Source organism: Nyctereutes procyonoides, unplaced genomic scaffold, assembly GCF_905146905.1.
Source record: "Nyctereutes procyonoides isolate TBG_1078 unplaced genomic scaffold, NYPRO_anot_genome, whole genome shotgun sequence".
In the NCBI taxonomy this organism is placed as follows: domain Eukaryota; kingdom Metazoa; phylum Chordata; class Mammalia; order Carnivora; family Canidae; genus Nyctereutes; species Nyctereutes procyonoides.
The window spans coordinates 18,417,632-18,443,243 of NW_026575140.1; the positions used below are offsets into that span (position 1 = coordinate 18,417,632).

The following is a 25,612-nucleotide window of genomic DNA, read 5'->3' on the forward strand; positions in this document are numbered from 1 at the left end:
GTTAGAAGGGCTAAAATAAAAAAGATAAGAAATAGCAAGTGTTGGCATGGATGTAGAGAAGGAACCCTCATGCATTGTTGCTGGGAATACAAACTGGTATTCTGCAGTCACTGCAGAAAACAGTATGGAGTTTCCTCAGAAAATTAAAATTAGAAATAACATATCCAATAATTCCACTATTGTTTACCCAAGAAAATGAAAACACTAATTTGAAATATATATGTATATATTCCTACATTTATTGCAGCATTATTTACAATAGCCAAGACATGTAAGCAACCTGAGTGTCCAACAATAGATGAATGGGTAAGGAAGATGTGGTATATGTACATGGTGGAATATTACACAACCATGAAAAAGGATGAGATCCTGCCATTTGAGACAATATGGATGAGCCTAGAGGGTTTTATGCTTAGTGAAATAAGTCAGAGTGAGAAAGAAAATATCATATAATTTCACACATAAGTAAAATCTAAAAAAAAAAAAAGCCATAAATGAATAAACAACAAAAAGCAAAAACTCAGACCTAGAAATACAGAGAACGAGCTTATAGTTGCTGGGAGCTGATGGGGGGTGGGGTGGTGGTAAGGGGGAGATACAGGCTTCCAATTATGAAATGAGTAAGTCATGGGAATAGAAGGCACAGCATAGGGAATACAGTCAGTAATATTATAATAGTTGTATGGCAACAGATGGTAGCCACACTTGTGAGCACAGCATAATGTACAGACTTATGAGTCGCTATGTTGTACACCTGAAACTAAGGTAACTTTGAGTGTCATCTGTTCTCAAAAAGAAAAAAAAATCCATTTTAAAAAAGATAGCATTAAAAAAAAAAGATAGCATTGTCTTAAAGTATTGAAATGTCCTATGTATTAACTCATCACAGCTTGAGTTGGCAGTAAAGGGACCTTATAGTCATTAGTGTTAACGGTCTCAGGACTTGACTGTAGGTTTAGACATTTGTTCTTCAGATACTTCTGAAGATACTCTGACAGCTAGGTGCTGGGAAGACCATGGTGACAGGTGACAGACAAGGACACATTTCACTAGTTGACAGAGTATTGCACTTTCCAAGGCTTTGTTTTCTTTATGTGCTGGCTGCTATCTGGGTGCATCTCCCACAAACAGTGTCAAAACTGAGACTAAGTACGTGGAGACTAAATTATTTCATATTTTTTTCTACCTCTGTGGGGCTAGTAAAGGAAATAAACATTGATTCAAAGACTTTTCAACTGATTTTTGATGTTCACTTAATTTTTTAGTACTGTGTATCCTGATGTTGTGTGGTACCATCCATTTCAAGAATGGGAAAAGGATACGTTGACTTTATTTTTGGAGTAGATCATTCTGAGAGTCAGCTGTAAACGTATATTGAAATGACTCATCTGATCATTCACTACTACATTAGTGACCCCAGTTAATCACATTTACAGAAACACCTGTCTTTAAATAGAGAACATGGATTCTTGCTCAAAGTTCCCTAATATGCCTATTCATTCACTAAACTTTTCTTGAGTGTTTTTGTGCTGCACAGCCATGCACTGGGCACACGGGGCTCCAGCACCTGTGAGTCCATCTGAGGAGGCAGGCAGTGAAGAAGCTCACCACAGGGAGATGTAAGGGATGGACGTGGGTGCTGCTGCAGTCTGGAGGGCTGACTGTGGTGGTAGAGGAGGAGGAGGAGGAGGATTTGACATGAGCAGGGGTGGAGGGTGGGGTTGGGCAGGGGTAGCTCAGGGGGCACAGGAAACTGAAGGGCTGTGGTCCAGGGACAAGAACAGACTGGCACATCAGATGGGGGCAGGGGCAGAAGGATGCCAACACAAGATGGTGAGCGCTGGGTAGAATAGCATGAAACAAGGTTAGCAGGGTGGACAGGACCCCAGTTTTCTGGGTTGGCACTCACTCTGTGCTCCAGTAAGATTAAACTTTCACTGTAGCATTCCCCTGAGTTTGGGAGCCGACTGGGGAGGTAGTGGGGGGTGGGCAAGGAACCCAATAGAATCTTCCAACATAGTTTAGTTCAAACAAGAGTTGAGGTTTTATTTTAAGGGTTATGTATGGATAGACACTGAGGTTTTAAGAAGGAGAAGATGTGGTCCTATTTAGGAGGATGCTGCAGTTGTTGGGACGGGAAATAAGGAGGCCCTGAACTAGGGTTTGTCAGTGAGTCAAAGTGAACTATCTGGATTACAGATAGTGGCAACAGGACTTGTAGTGAGAAGAAGGGAAGGACCAAAGAGAGTCTTAAGTTTACATCCTCCTGATCACCAGGAAACCGTGCTTATCACTTACTGTATCAAATTAGGGACCGCTTTAGAGAATCTGTTCTCAAAGTTTACACCTTAGTTACGCAAAGACAGAGCATAGGATAGAAACTAATTGAATTGTATAAATGCCTGTGGCTATAGGAGTTGTGCAGGGGAAGGAGTACTTAGGTGATCACCTAAGGCTTCATGCAGGAAACAGAACTTGGGCAAAGCCTTGAAGAGGAAAGACTAGGGAGTGAGGGAGTGGTGGTGCCCACAGAGGGGCAAGGATCATTCAGGCAAGAGAAAGGTAGGCTCAGGATCAGAAGATGTGCATCACGTAGTCAGTAGACTCACTGGACTGGAGGCTCAAATAGGCATGGTTGCAGGTGTGGATGACAGGCAGGTAAGAACTATATTCAAGAGTGCCAGCTAATTAGCTGTGATTTTTATTCACTCATTAAACACTAGTACTATGAATGGAGCTTCACTTCAGGAAGATGACTTAGTAGTTGTACATACACAGGACTGGGAGGGCACTGGAGTTGCTGGCTGCTGTGGACAGCTTGCCGTGGCAGTATCCTGGGCACCAGAGAGTGGCCAGCATCCAGGATTCGGGAAGAAAGCAGCCTGCCATTCACTGAATGTGGGGACCAAGGATGAGGAAGGAAAAGAGGGAGGTAGCGGGTTTTCAGCTGGCTGTCTAAGGAAAGTGGGGAACGTAACATTTTGTTTTGTGTTGAATTCTCTTCTGGTTCTTGAAAATTCTACGAGTGCTTCGCAGATCTGTGAATACGTATGTTTATTTTTACATGTATTTCTTAGCTCTGCCTTTCTCAACCTCCTCTTTCCTGGCAGATACATTTGTGCTCATCCTTCAGGACCTGGTTTCCATAGCTATTTCCCCAGTTCCACCTAGTAATCCTTCCCTTTCAGCTCCTCTAGCATATTGTGCGTGCCCTCAGCGCTGCCTGCCGGTCTGTCATTTAGTGGGGAGAAATAGGTGGACTGGGTGCTTTCAGAGCCCTTGTCTTTATCTCTAGGGCCAGAGGCACTAAGCCCACTACTAGAAACCCCATCCACAAGAGGAGTGGGTTGGCTGCTGTCTATAGGGACTGATGAAGACTTGGAAGATCAGAGTTCAGGATGCTGGACACGCTGCTTCCAGACAAGGTTACACTTCTTGCTATAACATTTTGCTGAGTAGCTGAACATCTGCTGGGGTTGGGGCAAAGGGACAGAATAAACCATCCCACAGCAGAGGTTCCTGCAAGAGTCTTGGATTTGCTCTGTTTGAGATGCACAGTCAACCCAACAGGCCATTTCTGGTGCCAGGAAACCTGGGGAAGGGACCAAATTCTTTATTCAGAAGGAGCAGCTCCAGTGAGAGCGCTTTTGTTACAACATGACTAAAGAATTAATTGAGGAGCATTCATTCCCTTGACAACATTTTGGAAGGCACTTTCAGCTTCAAGTTGTTTGGAGAAGTTTATACCGGTAGATTGTAAATTATGGAGGCGCCAGAAGCAAGAAGGCGGCTTGAAGCTGCTGGAGAGGCGCTCAGCACATCCTTTCTGAAAGGGAGCTCATGGGGCTATGTTGAGGCTGTTTTTGTTTCTGTTTTTCTCTACCCCCACTATCTCCTTTCCCAAAAAGAAAAAAACAAAACCCTGTTTCTTAACCTTCATTTCATGCTTTGGTTTGAACTGCTTTGAAAGGATGAATATGAACACAATAATATATTCATATAAATTCTTACTTTTCCGTTGAGTTTATTCAGGAGTTCCACTTGCTCTGCCTTTGAAAAGGCATAAGCCCTCCTTCTGACTCTCTACATTGGCAATGAAGGAATAGAAGGTGAATAGAAATACGGAAGTTCTGTAGTTCTTCGTGCCATTTGTATGCTGCAGCGAAAAAGAACCAGAGGAGCCAGTTTTCAGTTAAAGAACCCTTGTCAGAAGTGCCCCCAAATCAGAGGGCCAGCGCTTGAGAGGACCATGTTCATGGGGTCTTCAAAGGGCACAGAAGGAGCCTCTTTTAAATAGCATCTGAAAATGCATTCTGAGTAGAAAATCTGGAACTGTCTTGACAGGTTGTGGCATGAATATCTGTCTTTTATGTGCGTTTCCAGAAGGTCAGGGTGTGACCAAGAGTGAGGGCTCAGGCTTGTTTCATTCTAGAGGAATTTTTTGCTTCACAAGTTTGCTGCATCATGATTCTGCCTTTGAACTCATCTTAAAACTTTAACATGCATTTTCAAACCTTGTCTTCTAAGAGGTAAATTTTATTGACTGCTTTATTTGCAAAATTACAAGAACCAGATTTAAATATTAAGATTTTTTTTTTACACAAAAATAATCACAGAAGATCACACAAGAGTTATTTATGTCACCCTAAATTCTAGTTCTGGACAGCGTACTTGTCATCCAGAAGGACCCGTCACTTACGGTTCATCTTTCCCTCTCCTTTCTTACAGTTCAATATCATGCCCTAATCATCCTTTTTAATAGCCAGTTGTTATTACATCATGTTGCTGTGTGATGCAACTTGCTTCATCATTCCCCTTTGACATTTTAATATCCAGTTCTTTTTTCTTTTTCTTTTTTAAAGATTTTATTTATTTATTCATGAGGCACACAGAGAGGAGAGAGAGAGAGAGAGAGAGAGGCAGGGACACGGGCAGAAGGAGAAGCAGGCTCCATGCATGGAGCCCGATGTGGGACTTGATCCCAGACCCTGGGATCATACCCTGAGCCAAAAGCAGATGCTCAACTGCTGAGCCACCCAGGTGTCCCTAGACCGGATTTTTAAATGTTGTATGCTTTCTACTATAAAAATATTTAGAACAGGGTTTGGCAAAGTTTTTCTGTACAGAGTCGAATATTTTAGGCTTTTCAGGCCACAGGAGGCCTCTGACACATAGTCTTCTTGGTTTTTGTTTTAACAACCTTTTAAAAATATAAAAACCATTTTTAGCTCAGAGACCCTACAGAAACAGGCAGTAGGTTGTAGTTTGTTGACCATTGACCCTAGAGTATTAATTTTTTTTAAGTTCAGACATAGAAACTATAACCCTGAAGATCATCTTTATTTTTTTAAAGATTTATTTATTTATTATTCATAGAGACACATACACACACACACACAGAAAGAGAGAGAGAGAGAGAGAGAGGCAGAGACACAGGCAGAAGACACATGCAGGGAGCCTGACACAGGACTTGATCCTGGGACTCCCAAGATCACACCCTGGGCCAAAGGCAGGCACCAAACCACTGATCTTCAGGGATCCCCTGAAGATCATCTTTAAAGCCACTTAAATCATGTAACGAAAAAAAAAAAAAAAAAAAAAACGAAAAAAAAAATGGGATCCCTGGGTGGCACAGTGGTTTGGCGCCTGCCTTTGGTCCGGGGCGCGATCCTGGAGACCCTGGATCGAATCCCACATCGGGCTCCTGGTGCATGGAGCCTGCTTCTCCCTCTGCCTGTGTCTCTGCCTCTCTCTCTCTGTGACTATCATAAATAAATAAAAAAAAAATCATGTAACGATGACTTGTAGGCCAGCTTTGAGTAGAACAGAGATCCACAGTCAAGACTGATTCTCTGTGGCCCACCCTCCCATCTTCTCCTCTTCTAGGATGTTCTATTACATATCTTCTTCCTTCTATATTTTTAATTTTTCCTTTCTCTTCTGGCTCCTTCCCTTGGCACAGAGACATGCTTGAGTCTCTTCCAGTGCCTGGTACATGGGAGATATACAAATGTCCAGATGCATCTCTGCATCCTCTGCTAACAAGCACATGATTCTTTTTTAAATTGTTATTATTTGTTTGTTTAAGTAGGTTCCATGCCCAGCATGGAGCCCAACCTGGGACTTGAACTCATGACCCCAGGATCAAGACCTGAGATCAATCAAGAGTCAGACACTTGGGCAGCCTGGGTGGCTCAGCGGTTTAACATGCCTTTGGTCCAGGGCATGATCCTGGAGACCCGGGATCGAGTCCCATGTCGGGCTCCCTGCATGGAGCCTGCTTCTCCCTCTGCTTGTGTCTCTGCCTCTCTCTCTCTCTCTCTCTCTCTCTCTCTCTCTGTGTGTGTGTGTGTGTGTGTCTCATGAATGAATAAATAAAATCTTAAAAAAAAAAAGAGAGAGACACTTAACCAACTGCGCCACTCAGGAGCCCCAAAAGCACATAATTCTTCAAATAAGGGTCTTTATCTTGTCCATGGTCTCACCTCTTTTTTTCCTTCTTTTGTCTCCTGTCTTACCACTCCATTAAAACTGCTCTTAAAAATTGCTAAATAGAATGACCAAATCTAGTGAAAACTTGGAAGTGTTTATCTGACTCGGCCTGTCTGCTCTATTTATCACTCTTGGTCATTTTCTTGACACTTGGTCTCTGCAGGCTCCTGTGACCCCTCTTGTCCCATTTCCCTTTTCTGGCTCTCCTCCCTTTCTCTCACTATACGTGATGTGATACAAGGTCTGTCCTCCCCCCTCCACTCTCTCATAATATCATCTACTCCGGAGATGCCACCACCTTGGCCTCTCCTGAGCACCAGGCCAGCTCCCTTCCCCAAGGTGGGCAGTCCTCCCTTCACTTCGCTGGTCAGTATATTGCCAGATTCCCTGGGAGAAACTGGAAGTCCTTAGGGATGCACCCCCCCACACACATCTAAATGACACATCTCAGATCTCCACAACCTGTCTCTGCTTCACCATTACTGCTGCTCACATTCCAGCCACTGTAGTTCCAGAAGGTGACAGAACTGGTCTGTCTGTCTCCATGCTCGATCCCCATCAGTCTTCCACACTTGCTGCTGCTGCCACAGTGATGCTTCTAGAAGGTAATTAGATAATGCATAAAGCTAATGTCTTCCGAGATGAGGTTGATGCAGGTACTGGAGCAGGAAAAATACACCATGAGCCTAGAGTATTTGTGCCAGAAAGTAAGGAGGTGCCCAAAAGACGAGAGAGCCAACGTTGAAAGAACTCTCAATGCCCAAGGCTGTGGCAATTTGAGCAAGGAAATGAATATCAATAACATTGGATTATATACCATAGAACAGAACACATATCCACATGTGTAGGCATGAGTAAGTGAATTGAGTGGGTGAATAAATAAATGAGGAAAAGGGGTAGCTTTTTTTTTTTCAGTTTTATAAAAAAAATTTTGGGAGAGAATGTGCATGCACAAGCTGGGGCAGAGAGGGACAGCAGGAGAGAGAGAAAATCTTAAGCAAACTCCACAGCCAGCATAGAGCCTGACGGGCTTGATCTCACGACCCTGAGATCATAACCTGAACTGAAACCAAGAGTTGGACGCCTAATTGACCGAGCCACCCAGGCGCTCTGAGATAGCTCTTCCTTACTGAAGAATTTCCATTAATAAATGTAGATGGAATAAAAGAATAGAAAATCATTATTTGAGCACCATAATAATAATTATTACAGGCAAGATCTACCAGTGGATACTAAAATTACTGGGCAAGAGTTTGGGGAGAGAAAGGATATTTGGATATTCTCAAATTATCTCCTCCAATAGATTTAACAAAGGATAAATAGTAACTTTAACTTCTTAATGGAGAATCCCAGCAGACACCATCATAGCCAAGTGGCCAGAGTTAACATCCTTTTCATCAACATCACAACATGCTGCACAGGACATGATACCACTTTTGTAGGGTTCCTGCCAAAAATGTGTAACCTCAGTCTAATCATAAGAAATTAAACTCAACTTGAGAGACATTGTACAAAGTAATTGACCACAACTCACCAAAGAGTCAAGGCCTTAAAAGGTGAAGATTTGAAGGACTGTCATGAGTTGGAGTTTGGAATCCCAGATTGGACCACAGAACAGAGAGAAGACAATAAGGGGAAAACTGGTGAAATCTGAATAAAGTCCATAATTTATTTAATAGTATTATACCAATAAATATTTAGTTCTTAGTATTGATAGGTATACTAAGATGATTTAAGATATCAACATTAGTGAAAGCCAGATGAGGGGGATATAGGAACTCTATGATTAAAAACTTTTCTGTAAGTCTAAAATTATTTCAAAATAAAAAGTTTTAAGTAATTCCTCACGTATAGCTCCATCTCCCTCAAGGGGAAGTCCAGATCTGTGTGTTTGCATAGGTCCTCCAGACCTGGCTCGCCCCTGTCCTCCTTCCCCATGTGCTACTCTCTCCAGCCATGCTCAGCTGATTGCCCCCGTCATTCCTTGAGTGCCACAATACTTACTTTACTGCCTTTGCTGTCCTCGCTTCTCAGTGTGAAATGCTCAGCCAAGGTCCTATTCAGGTCCACTTCTGTGAAGCCTCCTCTGACCTGTCTCCCTGGAGAACTATTTTGCCTCCATGGTACTTAGCACAGCACCTGCTCCACAGTCTTTACAGTGATTCACTTGTCCTGCCCCCTTGGTGTCTTTTTGTGTCTCCTGTGACTGTTCCTCTGTCTGCCTTTATCTTTCTTGGTATTGGCACGTTTGGTGGGTGCTGATCACTTAATTTGGTAGGTTGTTCCTCAACTTGGGTTTGTTTGATTTCTTATTTATTTATTTATTTATTTATTTATTTATTTATTTATTTATTTATTTATTTATTTATGATAGTCACACAGAGAGAGAGGCAGAGACACAGGCAGAGGGAGAAGCAGGCTCCATGCACCGGGAGCCCAACATGGGATTCAATCCCGGGTCTCCAAGATCGCGCCCTGGGCCAAAGGCAGGCGCCAAACCACTGCGCCACCCAGGGATCCCTGATTTCTTAAATTGAGACTGAGGTTATGCATTTGTGGCGAGAAGACCACAGGAGTGATGTGGCACCCCTCTCCATGTACCGTGTCAGGGTGCCATGATGTTGGTTTGTCCCAGCTTTAGATAACATTAGTTGATCACATGGTTAAAGATGGTGTCCGCTGGTTTAATCCACTGTTTTTCTCTTTGTAATTAAGAATTATGGGGCTAATTAGAAATGACAAATACCCATCATTTGCTTCAATATGGATGCAACTGGAGGGTATTATGCTGAGTGAAATAAGTCAATCGGAGAAAGACAAACATTATATGGTCTCATTCATTTGAGGAATATAAGAAATAGTGAAAGGGAATAAAGGGGAAAGGAGAGAAAATGAGTGAAAATATCCGTGAGGATGACAGAACATGAGAGACTCCTAACTCTGGGAAACAAACAAGGGGTAGTGGAAGGGGAGGTGGGCAGGAGGATGGTGTGACTGGGTGAAGGGCACTGGGGGGGGGTACTTGACGGGATGAGCACTGGGTGATAGGCTATATGTTGGCAAATTGAACTCCAATTAAAAAAAAAAAGAATTATGAGGCTATACTTTGAGATCATAAAAGTATTCCATGCCTCATCAACTTTTGCCCGTTCTAGCATCCACTTGTGCTTTGTAACTCAGTCACTCCTTCTGTTAGTTATTAGACTCCTGAATCTCAGGCTTATGCAGCTGGGTAGAAAATAGCACCGCATCCTAAGATGGGGACAGCCTGGGGGAGAAATAGGCTTTCAGCAGGCTGGGAAAGAGATTTCTTGTGGGACATAATGCTAGAGGCTTCAGACTTGTAGAAATAACTTGTGGCATTTCATTTTACTGATCCAAAGCCCATGGTTACAGGTGATGGTTCATCAGTCCCTCGAGATCAGGGCCCACCAACTAGTTGAGATCTGATTTCTGAATCCGTACCTGGTACTTGATGCTCTGCCTGGAACAGTGGAGGGACTTATAGCAAGGTCACTGGCCTAGGGTTATAGTTTTTATGGGTTTGGTCACACTTTGTCTCTCTCCCTTCAGAGATCATGTGCCTCTGCAGGTGTAAGTGATGTCACTTAAAGCTGTGCATGTCCACAGTCCCTGTGATGTGCTGTGTGTTACCACCCCCCTGCCCCATCCCCCAAACGCACACGCTGCGGGTTTTCTCAAGCTGTCCTCCTGCTGAAGGTAGTTCACACTTTGCATGTTCTCTTTCTGAAAACATTATCTCCCTTTAGATAAATTTTTCCTTTGTTCAGATCACATGCCTCAAAGGCACACACTTTCTGTTCTCATATTTCTTTCAGATATTGATGTAATTGAACATGGTAACTCAGAGCAGGTCTAAATAGGAACACTGTATTTCATCTTCAGAGTGGATGATGTGCTATCAGAAGGAAAATGGAAAATGTTTTTATGACTCCTTGTGTGCTGCCTGGTCGGTGGGGGAGCAGGGAGGTTGTCAGGAATGGCCAGGGCCTCTTCAGACTTCTTCCTACATCCTCTATGGTGAGCTGGTTCTGCTTCAGCTTCATTACTGTGGGGCATCTTGGTGGCATGACACCTGAACAGTAAACTCTTGCTTTTCCAGAAATTTTTCCTAATCTTTGCATTTTTCCATTCAGTGCACTAGTGATGGTGAACAGAGAGCGATGAAGCAGAGATGGGGTACTGGCCAGTTAGGCAGGTTTATTCACAGACCACGAACCTTCCCTATAGCCAACCTTAAAGTCCAGTTTACTTTTTTTTTTTAGATTTTATTTATTTGAGAGGGAGTTCATGAGAGAGAGAGAGAGAGAGAGAGTGCGCACACACGTGCACAAGCTGGGGCAGGGGGAGAAGGAGAAGTAGACTCCCGGCTGACCAGGGAGCCTGATGCAGGGCTTTATCCCAGGACTCCAGGATTATGACCTGAGCCAAGGGAGATTTTTAACCAACTGAGCCACCCAGGCACCCTGAGTCTAGTTTACATTTGCCCTCAGCACAAAGGCAGGTAATGGCACCATGGACATTCAAATAGCTTTGCAGGGGAACATTCAGTACTTGAATTGCTGAATACAGCACACGTGGATTGGGTGCTGGGGGAAGTATCACCTCCCTCAGTGTGGGCGAACCAGGGAGATGCAGTGTGGAAAAGCTCACAACTGTTCAGCTAGCTGGTCAGTAATACCATCTGCACAGTTGTGCTTGTTTTGTTTCAGTAACTGGCATTGCAGCGGTGAAATTCATCATTCCCCCAGCCTGGCTGTATGCTGCTACTAACTTAAGTCCATACGTATTTGTCAAGTGCCTGTTTGGTACCAGGCTCTTCATGAGGTATGGAGATAGAATGATAAACAAGACAAAGCCCCATTGTCAGGGATATGGACATTAAATAGATGTAGTTTATGAGATGGTGATAAATTCTATGAAGAAAAATAAAGCAGGGAAGGAGGTAGAGATGTCATCTTTTTTTTTTTTTAAGATTTTTTTTATTTATTCATAAGAAACAGAGAGAGAGGCAGAGACATAGGCAGAGGGAAAAGCGGGCTCCCTGCAGGAAGCCTGATGCAGGACTCTATCCCAGGACCCTGCGATCATGACCTGAGCCAAAGGCAGACGCTCAACCACTGAGCCACCCAAGTGTCCCTAGAGGTGTCATTTCAGATAGTGTGGTACTTGGGCTGCTCTTTAGAGCAGAGACTAGGAGTAAAGTATTAAACCATGTGATGGGGGGGGGTGGAGGGCGATGATAATATTCCAGGGGTGAGGAAATGTGTCATAATAAGCTGGAATGCTTTTTAAATGTACACAGTCTTGGGATCCCTGGGTGGCGCAGCGGTTTGGCGCCTGCCTTTGGCCCAGGGCGCGATCCTGGAGACCTGGGATCGAATCCCACGTCGGGCTCCCGGTGCATGGAGCCTGCTTCTCCCTCTGCCTGTGTCTCTGCCTCTCTCTCTCTGTGACTATCGTAAATAAATAAATAAAAAAAAAAAAACTTTAAAAAAAATAGCTCTTTTAAAAAAAAAAATGTACACAGTCTTGGAACCTGACTAATTTGGTCTGGGAGGGTACCCAGGGATCTGCTTTTCTCTTAAGAGTTTGCCCCAAGATTCTGGGAAGCCAGGTTCAGGCGGTACTCTTAAAACCTATTCAAATTATGAATCATTGCAGGATGTGTGTGAGGCGGAAAGTTTTGATGGTAAGGAAGTGAAAACTAATTCTTCTAGGTAAGAATAGCTGGAGGCTGGAAGTGAAGAAAAAGGAATGGAGAGAGAGTGAAGGAAATAATGAAGGAGAAGTAGTATGGAAGCTCCATTAGCATGCCACCCCAGTAGTGAGGTTCCCCTCCTAGAATCGTAATAGGAAGAATGCAGCCCTGTCCCAGCTCTGCATTTTCTTTCCTTTACCCACCTCCCACTTGATAATCCTGGCCCTAGGTGAGCAGTGTTAAGCTGGTGGCAGTTCCTGGCTGGGTCCACAGCAATCATACCCCTGCTTTCCTGTGGTTTCCTCTCCTCATTGCTCCCTGACTTTGGTCCTGTAGGAAGAGGATCTTGGTGGCTGGCTCGTGAGCCTTTGTTGGCCCCAGTGCAGGGGTTGAGGGGGGACTCACCTAGCAGTCTGTGGCACCTGGTGCATATCTCCCCAGGGGAGTCTGGGGGCTCCATGGGCCTCCCTCTGGGATCCCTGCTCCTGTCTCAGATACCCATATAAATGCTTCTCTTTCACATAGGTGGCATTCTTGTGTGGCAGGAACCATGGGAAAGCTGGGTTCCTGTCCTCCTCCCCCCATAAAAATAGGCCATAAAAGGCCTTGTCATGGGATGGTGCCTTCTGTTGACGGAAATATTACTTGCAAATTTATATTTCACTAAGCTGATTGGGGAGGGTTCACAGCAAGATTGACCTTTCAGTTCAGGTACAGAGATGTTACATATACCCCGAGGCCCCACAGATGCGTCACCTCCCACGTAATCAGCGCCCCCACGAGAGTGGGACATTTGTTACAGATGATGGACCTACGCTGACAGATCACTGTCACCCAGAGCCCGTAGCTTACATTAGTGTTCACTCTGGGTCATACACATTCTGTAAATTTAGGCAAATGTATGATGTAGGTAAGTTTAGGCAAAAGTATGATGACAGATCTCCATCACTGCAGTGTCATACAGAGTAGTTTCACTGCCCCAACTATCCATTTTTGATGTAGTTTTTAGGAGCTCATGAAGATGAAAGAGGAGGGGAGGAGCATCTGTAAAACAGATTCCCTACCCCACCCCTGCTCTGGGAACATGAATTAGGAGTTTGGCTTAAGTGGGCAAATGTAGTGATGAACCTAAGCCCCTCTGCACACATCTCAAAGAGCCTGCTGTCAGTAGCTACATAGTTTGAGGCGACATGAATCATTTAAAACCATGTGAGTAATGCCCATGAATCACCCCAGAATTTCTCTAAATCTTGACTTAAACATTACATTCTCTTGCATTCTATTTGAGTACATTTCCTTGCTTTTATTGGAGAGGAGCTTTTGCATCAGAGAGGAAGAAAAGTCACTTAAATGTATTCTCTGTCAGTGTTACATCAGATCCCATTCAATGATGTCTAAGATGGTTCTTGGAAGGGTAGAATCAGTCCTGGCTACCTGAGCAATTTGACACATTGAATTTTCTCAGCAATTGGAAGCCAGTGAGAAAAGAACTATTTATAACCCAGCAGTTTACTTTGGCTATGTTATACTCATTTAAAAGTTGTAGGCCTCTTTAGGGATGTAAAATTTTGAATAATACCAGGTTCTTTATTAGCTACTGGCCAACAACATGTTGTTGTTGTTTTACAAAATCTCTTTCAGTGTTGCCAAGAATAAGAAAATTGATTTTGTTTCACATCTGTTCAACTTTAATAGGACAGAAAATAAATGCTTGCCCAGAGGATAGGTGATTGGAAGAAAAATAAACTTACACTGCATATTCCACAGAAGTTGTGTTATAAATCCTAGATCACTGATTAAGTTGGCGGGACTTCACCCTCTAGGACTCCACAGGATGCCTCTAGAGTCAAGTCTCTGTGCTAACTCATTGGTCTGTTTCAGCAGTTTTGTCCAAAAATGTTTAGGGGTGAGAGAGTTCTCAAATCACCTTATCTAACCTCTTCTTTTTACAAATGAGAAAATGGGCACAGAGGGGAAATGTCTTGCCCTAGAAACAAAACTGGGGAAGAATGCAACTGGCATGGATATTTATATCTGAACACCTGAAGCCCAATTTTATAATACTCTCAATTATTTCTAGTTTTTTCAGCGTATGATAAAATTCTCAAAATGGTATTTTAAGACTCTACTGCATTTTCCAAGAGAGAGTTTATAAGTTGACGTCACATGATAATAGAAACAAGGATACTGTGACTTCCAGTAAATTTATATATGACCCTATAGCTTCCTAGGGGAAAGATGAACACAGAAAGGATCGGTTGATTTACCTCTTGTTTTTTTTAAGGGCTAACTTTCAAAACAGAGCTGTCAGTTATTAACACTTTGGGTTAGCTTGCTTGCTTACTTGCTTGCTTTTTCTTTCTTTCTTTTTAATTTGTTAACTCATTCAGTCCAGCTCACTGAATTCTCTAGCAAAGGAAGGAAAAAAGATGTGCAAGATGAGAAAATTCCAGATATAAAGGGGAAAGCTATGGAGAAAATATGTAGGGCTCGAGAGTGAGAACAGTTCATTGGTGGATCTTGGGCAAATTAAGTTATTTCCTGAAGGAAAAAAATGAAAGACAGAATGCAACAAAAGCTAAAAGGACCAAGAGACTTAGCTGGGGAATCAGAAAAAAAAGTGAAGACAAAAGGAGGGAGAATAAGATACAGTGGAGGTTACTGAGTTGGGAAAGGATGGCAGGTCTCCAAGAAATGGGAGAATAAGAGAAATGGGAGGTAACAGAATGATGGTAGGCTCTAAAGCAAGACTGTTTCAAAATAAATTTGAGTGATGTGACTCTTACCAACTAGGATTGGAAGGGACTCAATCAGCTTTCACTGTATTCTTGACAGATGGGTGGTCTGGTCATCCAGCCTACTGAGACATCACCTGCACACTGCTCATGGTTGGATAGCAATCTGCCACAATATAAGTGTATGTGTGGCAGTTAAGAGTTTAGACACTTGTAGCAATTTGACAAAGTAATTTTATGCTTACTGAATGAGATGATAAGACAATCAGGGCCTGCATTTCATGTGTCTTTTTTATTTCATTTTTCTAATAATCTATTTTTTAATTGAGGTATAATTGACATAACATTGTATTAGCTTCAGGTATACAACATAATGATTCTGTATTAGTTTACATTATAAAATGATCACCACAGTTAGTCTAGTTAACCTGTCATCTGACATAGTTATAAAACTTCTTCTGTTGTGATGAGAATTTGTAAGATGTACTCTCTTCACAGCTTTTAAATACACAGTACAATATTATTAACTGTAGTCACCATCTGGTACATTATATCCCCATTATATTTTTACTACATTTTAAAAAATACTCGTGGGGGGTGGATTACAAGTACCAAACATATCATAGGTGATTTGGGAAGCATCAATTAACCCCTTGCTACTCCGAGGGGTCTGGAGACCAGCAGCATCTGTACTGCCTGAGACTTTGTTACACATGCAGAAACACAGGCCACACTGAGACTGAGTCAAGACCCCTAGATGATCCCTATGAACATTAGAGTTTGAGAAAGCCCATGCTTTCGTCCTTTCAGCATTGGACATGTGAGACTATAAAAGTTCTTCCTCCTACTGCTTCTGGTTCTGTTTCACTATACCTGAGGTCATGCAGGAAAGAAACCATGTGACAGTGCTTGAGATATTTAAAGACCACTATCGATTCAAACACTTATTTTACAAATAAGTGTTGAATGTCTATTCTCTGTGAGCCACTGGGCTACACTATAGGGTTACCATGATAAAGAGGACTCTGGCCTCAAGGAACTTAACAGTTAAATAAGGGAGTTAGGAAATGGGATATATACTTAAATGCCACAATAAAAACAGAATTTGACAAACCCATAATATAAAGTGTTTGGGAAATCTGTAGCAGAGAAATTATTTTTACCTACATGGAGGTAAGGGTAGAGGTGCAGCCTGTGGCAGGGTGGAGCGATAAAGAATAACTTTGTGTGGAACTGGCATGTAAGCCATTCTTTACAAGATGGGTAGGAATGGAGTGTACACAGATGGTACCAGGAAAGATCAGAAGCAGGATAGGAAGAGGGAAAAGTTTGGGGGCAGGTGTAGGGATCTGAATTTAAACCGTACTTTTAAGTTTTATAATTTAGGCTTCAGATGTTTAGAGACTTGATGATACAGTGATTGATTTTTCATGGGCTTTGAAAAAGGTCTGGTTTTAGAGAAGTCTGAAACGGTCCATACTTAATATACAGGCATCTTTTTTCTGTCCTCTTAGCCATCTCTCACTGAGAGAGAAAACTTTACTCTTAATTATAAAAACATATGACAGTATAGTCAACTTCCAAAAAAATGGCAGTGAGCCAGTCACATGGTTGAAAACTGAAAAGGGACGGACAGACAGCAAGGAAAGGTCTACTTGTAGCTCCGCCCCTAGTCTAGAAGGCTCCTCCTCCTACCATCCACAACAGGCACAGGCAGGCACAGCCAGCTCTTGTGTGAACATGGATTACTTTAAAACAAGAACAGCTCCAGTTCTAGGTTGAGGCTCTTCCACCTGAATATGTTCTGGAGTTACAGCCTTAAAATAGTTAGCAACTTTCTCAGTCTGGGTCTTGTCTGGAGAAAAAGGTCCACACAGTAACTTCAGCAAAGAAAGCTTAATATAAAGAATTATAAACTACAACAAGAGATTTGGAGTAATGAGAGATCAGCTAGTAAGAAGAAAGGAAAACTTAAAAATACAGGAATAGCCCATAGAAGCAGCCACCACCGTGGGCTGAGCTCCAGATGTTTTGGACAGGGCACAGCCACACTCCCTGCATGGCAGGGAAATGGCACAGCTGGAACTTGCCAGAAGTCTGTCCCCTCGGGTGCCTGGGAAAACTGTTCATAAGAAGTGTCAAAACTGCCTGAGGGAATTCCAGGGGAGACTGCAGCGGGCTGCTGGTGGCTGAGCACTGTAGGAGCTCCATGCTGAAAAGATTGGCTGCCTTATAGGAGCCTTCCAAGCTGCTAGACCAGAACCAAAAAGCACTGTCTTTCCAGCACTCCCTACTGAAAAGCTTAACATCATACCAGTTGACAAAAGAAAATTATTTAAAAGGCTCAGATCCATTTTCACAGAGCATGCAAAAAGGAAGAATCAGTGATTGAGAAATACAAATACTTATAACATCCTAAGTGAAAAATACCATGTGTGCTGCCAGAAAGACCACAGTGCATTTCAGACTTGGTCTTAGTCTTAGCACTTACATGATTTTTCTCTCTTGGTCGGGAATTAATAAAAATGTTTTTTCTTCACTTATTAAAAGTGTCAAGCATATAGATAAACCCTGGAGTGCAGCAAGCAGAAATGAAGTATCTTTCGAGTAAAACTATTTAGTTCAATAGGAACTGTAGAGGCAGGAATAGCAGACATGAAATAAGGAAAGAAACAAGGTTGTCTAAGTATCTTCTTCCTACCTCCAGATACATTATCCCATCAATTTCACCTTTGGAGTCTCCCAAGGCCTCTTACTGGCAGCAGGATGGACTGGCTTTCTTCTGCTTGTAGATAGCTGCTGTCCTAGGTCCATTCTGCACCCTTCCCTGCATTGACTTCACTTCTTTCCTATGTTGGAACGTGTCTTTTCATTCCTGAAATCTTCCTCTTTCTTGATGTACGCCTTTGTTTTGGGGGGGGGCACATTTTGTAGCAGCACATTGAGAAAGGTTGCATGGGAGATTGTTTGTTTTGAGACCATGTATGGCTGAAAATATCTGTTGGGTCCTAACATTTGATTGGTAGTTTGGCTGGTTATAAAAATGTAGGTTGGAGGGACACCTGGGTGGCTCAGTGGTTGAGTGTCTGCCTTTGGTTCAGGGCATGATCCTGGAGACCCAGGATCGGGTCCTGCATCGGGCTCCCTGCATGGAGCCTGTTTCTCTTCCCTCTGCCTGTGTCTCTGCCCCTACTGTGTGTCTCTCATAAATAAATAAATAAAATGTTTTAAAAAAAATCTAGGTTGGAAAGAATTTTCCTTTAGAAGTTTGAAGTCCTGTGCTCTTGGAGCAGCCCTACATCCATAGCTTTAGATCTTTCCCTTTAGGGCTGATTACATCCTCCAAAGAGTCTTCCAGTTTCTTGCCTGGAGAATATAGGTCTGGCTTTCAACATGTAAGAAGAGCAGAACTGAGGGGGAAAAATTGATGGTCTCAGCATCCAGTGTGTAAACACTATATTTGCTCTGTTTTTGGTACCATACACCCATCCTCGAATGTGCCTGATTATCCTCCTGTGACCTACCCTCTGTTTTTGACTCTTCAGGATGTCAATCCGTTATCTTGCACTAGAGCTAGGTGGGGAGGGCCTTACAAGGAGTCACATATGTATGTGGAGGCAGGACCTGGGAATTCAGCTCCTTACTACCACTGGTCAACCTGTGTCTTTTTGGCTCATCTCTCACCCTCCTTCCACAGCTGCCTGATTTGACCAATTCTCAACCTTGAGGGCGTCGGGGGTGGGGGGGTTCTTAAGTGCAATTTAGATTGTGTATTAGCTTTAGTCAGTGCTAAGTTACAAATATCTTTCAGATCTTGGGTAAGACCAATTCTTAAACAAGACACAAAAAACATTCACCATGAAAATCATTCTTCAAATTACTCATTGCCTTAAACAAATGTGCCAAGTCTGCCAAAGATTTAATACCAAGAATATGATAAAGAACTCATATACCTCCATATGAAGATAACTCAATTTTAAAAAATGAAAAACAGATTTGAACTTAGCATGTGTTTCACAGAAGAGGAAACACATGTGACCATAGACATGAAGAGATGTTTGACACTTGTATGACAGGGCAGTGCACACAACCACAAGGAGAGTGGTTTCGTGGGTACAGTAATATCAAGAAGCAAAGGAAAATCAAATAGGATTTAGGATGATAATTACTTCAGATGGGGAAAAGCAGAGATGAATAGTGAGAGGGTATGTTTGGGTAGAAGCAGGTTCTTTGTCAACTTCCTAGCTTTTGTTTTGGGTGGGAGGTTCGTGGGGTCCTTGTTACATTACTGGAAATAGATAATGAAATACTTTAAAAAAATAAGCCTAACAGAGCTAGACTCCCAAGGTGAAGTAGAGATCCTTGCTTAGGTGGCTCTTAGTTCTATGGTTGTCTGTTTTGTTTTTTAAGAAGTAGTATTCTGAATCCTGGAACAAGTGTTTTGTAGTCAGAAGTTATAAAATATATATAATATATAATATATAATATATATATATATATATATATTATATATATATATTAACTAACTACATTTCCTAGGCCGGGTTCATATGCTGAAAAATATCTACCTTGTGCTGAGTTTTAGTGCATAAATATTTATAGCTATTTCTGTTCTTTCATAGAAATTTTACATTTTTTTCCCTTTCTTAGGACAAAATTAAACTATAATCCTCCAAAAGATGATGGATCAACCTATAAGATTGAACTTGAAGGGATATCGGTAATGGTTATGAGAGAGATCCTGGATTACATCTTCAGTGGGCAGGTATGATGAGACACACAGGGAGGAAGACGAAGTAGAGGCCTCTCAAGCTCAGGGTGAGGGTCTCCTTCATCCATTCTATGATCCAGCAACACCGTCCTCTTCATCTGTCATTGTCTGCGTGATGTATATCTCCTGCTGGGAATGGTACCCAACTGTTCTTCCAGGGCTCTGCTCTTAAAAGAAAAGCTGACTGAGTAAAATCTTAACCCAGTCCCAGTTTTTGTATTTATCATTCCAAGCTCCACCTTCCATCATGAGATAGAAAGGAACTGGGATCTCCATTCATAGCTGTCTCTAAACCTTAATTCCCATCTTGTTCTGTACCCCATAGCTTGGAAAGGGGAGCTTCCTTGGGCAGAGGGAATTGTTTTATAGAAAAAAAAAAAAAAGAGTTTGAGATTCGCGCATATGACAGGCACCTGCACTGTATTTGTGATGCCTGGGTACTGTTGCTTCAGTAGGACCAATATCCCTGTTGCATCCCATTCTTGCTGATGTCCCTTTACTCTCTGTGCCCACTTATTTTGCTGGGGATTTAATGAAACCCAGGGAAGAAGGTGATAAATAATGAGACTTTCTTTTTCTTTGCCATCCTCAAGCCCCCAACCCCTGATTTTATGATTTAAAGTATAACATGAGGGCTCTTAAGAATAATCTTAGGTTGAACCAGAACTAGCTTTTTAACAGGAAGAGGTTATTATATCTTACATGTGGTGATGTGAGAATGCATTTTATCTTTACTCTTTTTGAGAGCTTCTTTCCTGTTCTCTCCCTTATTCCTTCCTCATCTTACTTTACCTTTCTCATTTGTGAGAGCCTCATCCTACGTGTTTTCTAAGTATCCTAAATGTACTGCTTGCCTTCTCTGGATACATTCATTCAGTCAACTTTGGTGATTGTCATTCTTTTTGAAGTTTTTGGGTTAATTTCATGACACTATTCCTTCCTTTTCTCTGAACACTAGGTGGTGGGGGATGCATGTAAGGTTATATGTATGATTGTTAAAAATGAATGCATTTAGATTAATTTTGGGACAGTCCTTAAAATACTGAAGATACTCAGAAGCATTAGGAAACTAGACGGGGGACCAATCCTTGTATCTAACTTTTAAAATCAGTTCAGCAGCAGCTATAACAAGTTGTAAGCCAGTAATTGCATATTCCTGTTCAGGCTTGGATTTGAATCTTGAAACTTATTTACAGGTTGACTTCTGTGTTTTGTTCCCAATTTAAATTAATTATGGTTTAATAAAAGAAAAATAAACAAAAAAAATTAATTATGGTTTAAAACCATAGTTGCAACATAAGTTATAACAAACTCCTTATCTGGCAGTTTAGTTTTATCAGGATGGAATGTAGTGATTTTCTCACATGCCTGTACCTGACTGGTGTACGGCTATCACTGTTTTGTGGCTGAATTTATTTTTTTTTTTTATTTTATTTTTTTTTTTATAAATTTATTTATTTTTTATTCATTTATGATAGTCACACAGAGAGAAAGAGAGGCAGAGACACAGGCAGAGGGAGAAGCAGGCTCCATGCACCGGGAGCCCGATGTGGGATTCGATCCCGGGTCTCCAGGATCGTGCCCTGGGCCAAAGGCAGGCACCAAACCGCTGCGCCACCCAGGGATCCCTGTGGCTGAATTTAATATGTCAAGTAAACAGGAAATTTTTTCTTACTTGTGACTTACTCGACACACTTCTTTCCACAGTTTTGTTGCTCAGTTTATAAGGTGATTGGCAGTCATACATTTTTTTTCTATATCTGCGGTACACAATGTATCTTGCTGTACTGTACCCTGGAACCTCTCCTTCACATTTTCAAGTGTAGGACAACTGCCCATTCTTTGGGAAAGAAGAGTCTGACCGTTGTGATTGTGGTAATATTTTAGAGGCTTGTTTCTTTAAATTGCCTTAGGTTGCATGCAAAAACTGAAGTGGGTGGATGAAGAAGCATCAGAAGATTAAAGAAAAGTGAAGTTCATAACGATAAACAAGAAATCTTACCTTAGGAGTTCCTTCCAGAAAGTAGATATGAGACCAGAGTGTACGTGTTGCACTGAATGCAGTTTGGCATTTGGAATGAGGTCCTTGGGCAGCATGGCCCTCCCTTCTCCAAGGGGCTGATGTGGTGTTTCTGGCAGGCCATCTGGCAAAAGATGGAACGTAGTATATATCTAGAGGCAAGATTTGCCACAGTTACAGTGCTAGTATTTAAAAAACTCCCTTCAGTTTACCACAGAAAGGAGAACTTTCCACCTCCTAAGCATCTCAGCCACTTAGGCCTAGAAGTAAGCAATATGGACAGTGCACCCAGGAACGGTTCATGATAGTTAATGTTGGTAAAGCAAGGAAAGTGCTGGGAAAACTCAACCGGCCATATTCTGTTCACATCGTTTGAAGATTCGCCGGTGCCCTCAAACTCCTTTTGAAAAAGATGACCTAGGTTGGACTGTGTGAAATTGCCAATATTTGATCATCTTTGACCTACAAAAGTGGAACTTTCATGTAGTTCCACCTAATAGGTTAGCAGTTTGGGCTTTAATACATATATTGAAATGTAAAGTATTTGTGATACTCCTGCAGATCCGGCTGAATGAAGATACAATCCAAGATGTTGTACAGGCAGCAGACTTGCTCCTGCTGACGGATCTTAAAACTCTGTGCTGTGAGTTTTTGGAAGGCTGCATCGCCGCTGAGAACTGCATTGGCATCCGCGACTTTGCACTCCACTACTGCCTGCACCATGTCCATTACCTTGCCACAGAATACCTGGAGACTCATTTCCGAGATGTCAGCAGCACAGAAGAATTCTTAGAACTCAGTCCTCAGAAGCTTAAAGAAGTGATTTCTCTCGAGAAGTTAAATGTTGGCAACGAAAGATATGTGTTTGAAGCAGTAATTCGATGGATAGCACATGATACAGAACTAAGAAAGGTACCTGTGGTTTATAACATGGTCTGACTTTGCCTTTTTACTTACTTATTCCATTCATTCCTTCATTTATTTAGTCCAAAGTATAGATGTTCTGTCTCTCCCCTTCAACTTGAAAGACTTACAAAGTTGTGATCTAAAAGATGTCTGGGGGCACCCGGCTGGCTCAGTCGATTGGCCTCCAACTCTTGATTTTGGCCCAGGTCATGATCTCAGGGTCATGAGATCAAGCCCTGCATCAGGCCCCACCCTCCAGACTTAGGATTCTCTCTCTCTCCTCTCTCTGCCCCTCCCCCTACGTGATGTCTCTTTTTCTCTCTCTCTGTCAAATAATAAAATCTCTTAAGAAAATAAAAGATGTCTGTAGTACATCTTTGCATAGTATCATTGAAGTGGTTGTTTTTTTTCAGACCAGACTATAAAAGCTCATGTAACTCATAGCAATAAAAATATTAATACTTGTAAGGAACATAATATTGTTTGTGCATTGCCTTTAGTGGGAAAATTAATTTCAAGCTTGAGGTGGGGATTATAGAAATTCAGTGTCCCCACTGTCTTGTTCAGCATCCATCCCTGTATCATTACTGGTGACCCATGCAGGAACTATGATATAGGCAGCAGAGTGAGAGGGGGCACACACTGCTCTGGCAGAGGAGTGAGGATAGCGGACCTCAGGAACCTCTGTGGTATGGACTCTCCCGGGAGTGATTGATACCACTCAGCACAAAGCAGGAGATCACTCTGTAATGTGGCAATGCAATTCCAGATGGGAAGGTTGTGGGAGCAACAACTGGGAAGGAAGGGTCTCAGAATTATCAGGCTTTAGAGCCAAACTGTTACTACAGTGTGGGAGGGGGCAAAATCACAGACCTTTAAGTCTGGTATTTATAGACACCAGCTTCAACTACTATATTCAAAATAAGAAGGTTTTAGAGTAGTTTTAAAATGTATAATTGCATTGTTAATCATTCTCAGCAGCTGTTGATGTAGGTTTTAGTGAATATCTTGTAACTTTTAAAATTCTATCAGCCTATTTAGGAACTATGAACTACTGTAATAGAGATGGAAACTTAGATCTGTAATGATATAGAAATACACACTCCCATATGATAGTAGTCTTGGCATAGTTAGCACTTGGTTTTCTACGTTCATTGGGTAGATAAGGAAAGAGGGTAAGAGAGTTCTGGATTCACTGCTGCTCATAGAGACCACTGTCACTAGCTGTCTCTTCCTTTCTTCTAGGGATGAGGTTGCCAGGGAAACAAGAGGCCCTTTGATTAATCTGAACTTCATGCCTTAAGACCTCTTAGCTTTTGCCACTCAGGATATGGAATAGTATACCTTAAAATAACCATTCCAAAACCAAGAAAAGCTAGTCCCTAAGGACTTTGACCTCATGTATGTAGTATGCTGTATTCCATTATTTCAAATTTAATGACTGATCATGAAAGGTACATAATTCATATTATATGTGTTAGATATTTTTTAACAATAATATTTGAAGAAATACATAGTACTCAGGATTCTTCTGAACTTTGGCTTTTCTGTATTTTTCTTGTAATGTTAATGTTGATCCATTTTGATTATCTGTTCTACATAGCTATTACTACATATAATGTCCCCATGAATGTGATTTAACGCCCAGCACATCCAGCTATGTGAAATAAGGCCACTGCAGCCGAGTTCCAAGGTTTCCTATTGCTAAGGTGACCCTTTAGGGTGTAAAGAAAGCTGCTTGAAGCTTTTCCATGATACATCAAATATAAATCTGATTATTTTTTAAGTTAAATTTGTATTTATCGAGGCTATGGGGAAGTAGAAAGGGCCAGTAAGGCATATTCAAGCAGTACTGGCATTTGTGACTTGCCCGCTGATAATCTGTTAACAATTTTAGCTTTCCATGAGTCAGAAAATGTGTGTTCTAAGAACTGTGTGCTATGTCCTACATTTTTTTTCTCCCATCCTTCCAACCCTCTTGTGCAGGTCCACATGAAGGACGTGATGTCAGCACTGTGGGTTTCAGGGTTAGATTCCAGCTACTTACGGGAACAGATGCTCAATGAACCATTAGTACGAGAAATTGTCAGAGAGTGCAACAACATACCACTGAGCCAGCCACAGCAAGGGGAGGCCATGCTGGCAAACTTCAAGCCCCGGGGCTACTCTGAGTGCATTGTGACTGTTGGTGGAGAAGAAAGAGTGTAAGTATGGATGTGAATCGTTTCAAAAGTCATAAAAGGGAAGAGCTATTTCCGTGTAAACAGGAATTCGTGGTATTTTTTGGTATCTAAGCATAATAGCAATAGATTTTTTAAAAAAATGTTTTAAAGATTTTTAGAGCAGTAAAACTAGTCATAGTTATTATGAGCAAAACTATATAAAACACATTAACTGCTAATCAATTATTTATTTCCTTAGTTCACGGAAACCAACAGCAGCGATGCGATGTATGTGCCCTCTTTATGACCCTAATAGGCAGCTTTGGATTGAACTGGCCCCTTTAAGCATGCCAAGAATTAACCACGGAGTTCTCTCAGCAGGTACCATTCTGTGGTCAATTTTACTTAAACACACGATCGAGTAATATGTAATTTTAGGGTTGTACAGAATGACTCGAAACCTTTTTAGAGATTTGATTTTAATTTTAAGAAATAATATTATCTCTATGATGACATCTTCTGTGTGGCTCTAGCTTTCAGGACTTTGTGAGGAGAAGAATGTCTTCTGCCGGTCTTTATTGTTCCTGAATCTTTAATATGTAGCTATTTTTAAGACTTTAGTAGAGGAGCATTTTACTTGATGACTTAACTGATAGAACAGTATTCAGTGACTCTTACGACCTGTTAGCTGTATGGCCACACCTAGAACACAGAATTCCTTTGAGCCTTGATAATCCCGTTTTTGAAATTCATGCAATTTAAAGTAACTGTATGAGAAATAGAAGTGTTATGTAAAAGCAGACA

At 41.8% G+C, this 25,612-nt stretch overlaps 1 protein-coding gene across 2 annotated transcripts in view; it reads left to right on the forward strand.

Annotated features, from left to right (window-relative positions):
* The window catches only part of GAN (gigaxonin), a 61,641-nt gene that overhangs the window by 8,630 nt on the left and 27,399 nt on the right, over positions 1-25,612 (forward strand). Inside the window, exons 2-5 of one of the 2 annotated variants that reach the window (XM_055305400.1) lie at positions 19,600-19,714; positions 22,302-22,652; positions 24,633-24,850; positions 25,068-25,189. In XM_055305400.1, coding sequence (XP_055161375.1) covers positions 19,600-19,714; positions 22,302-22,652; positions 24,633-24,850; positions 25,068-25,189 — 806 coding nt within the window. The remainder of the gene's footprint in view (positions 1-19,599; positions 19,715-22,301; positions 22,653-24,632; positions 24,851-25,067; positions 25,190-25,612) is intronic. The other variant, XM_055305401.1, reaches the window with a different exon arrangement.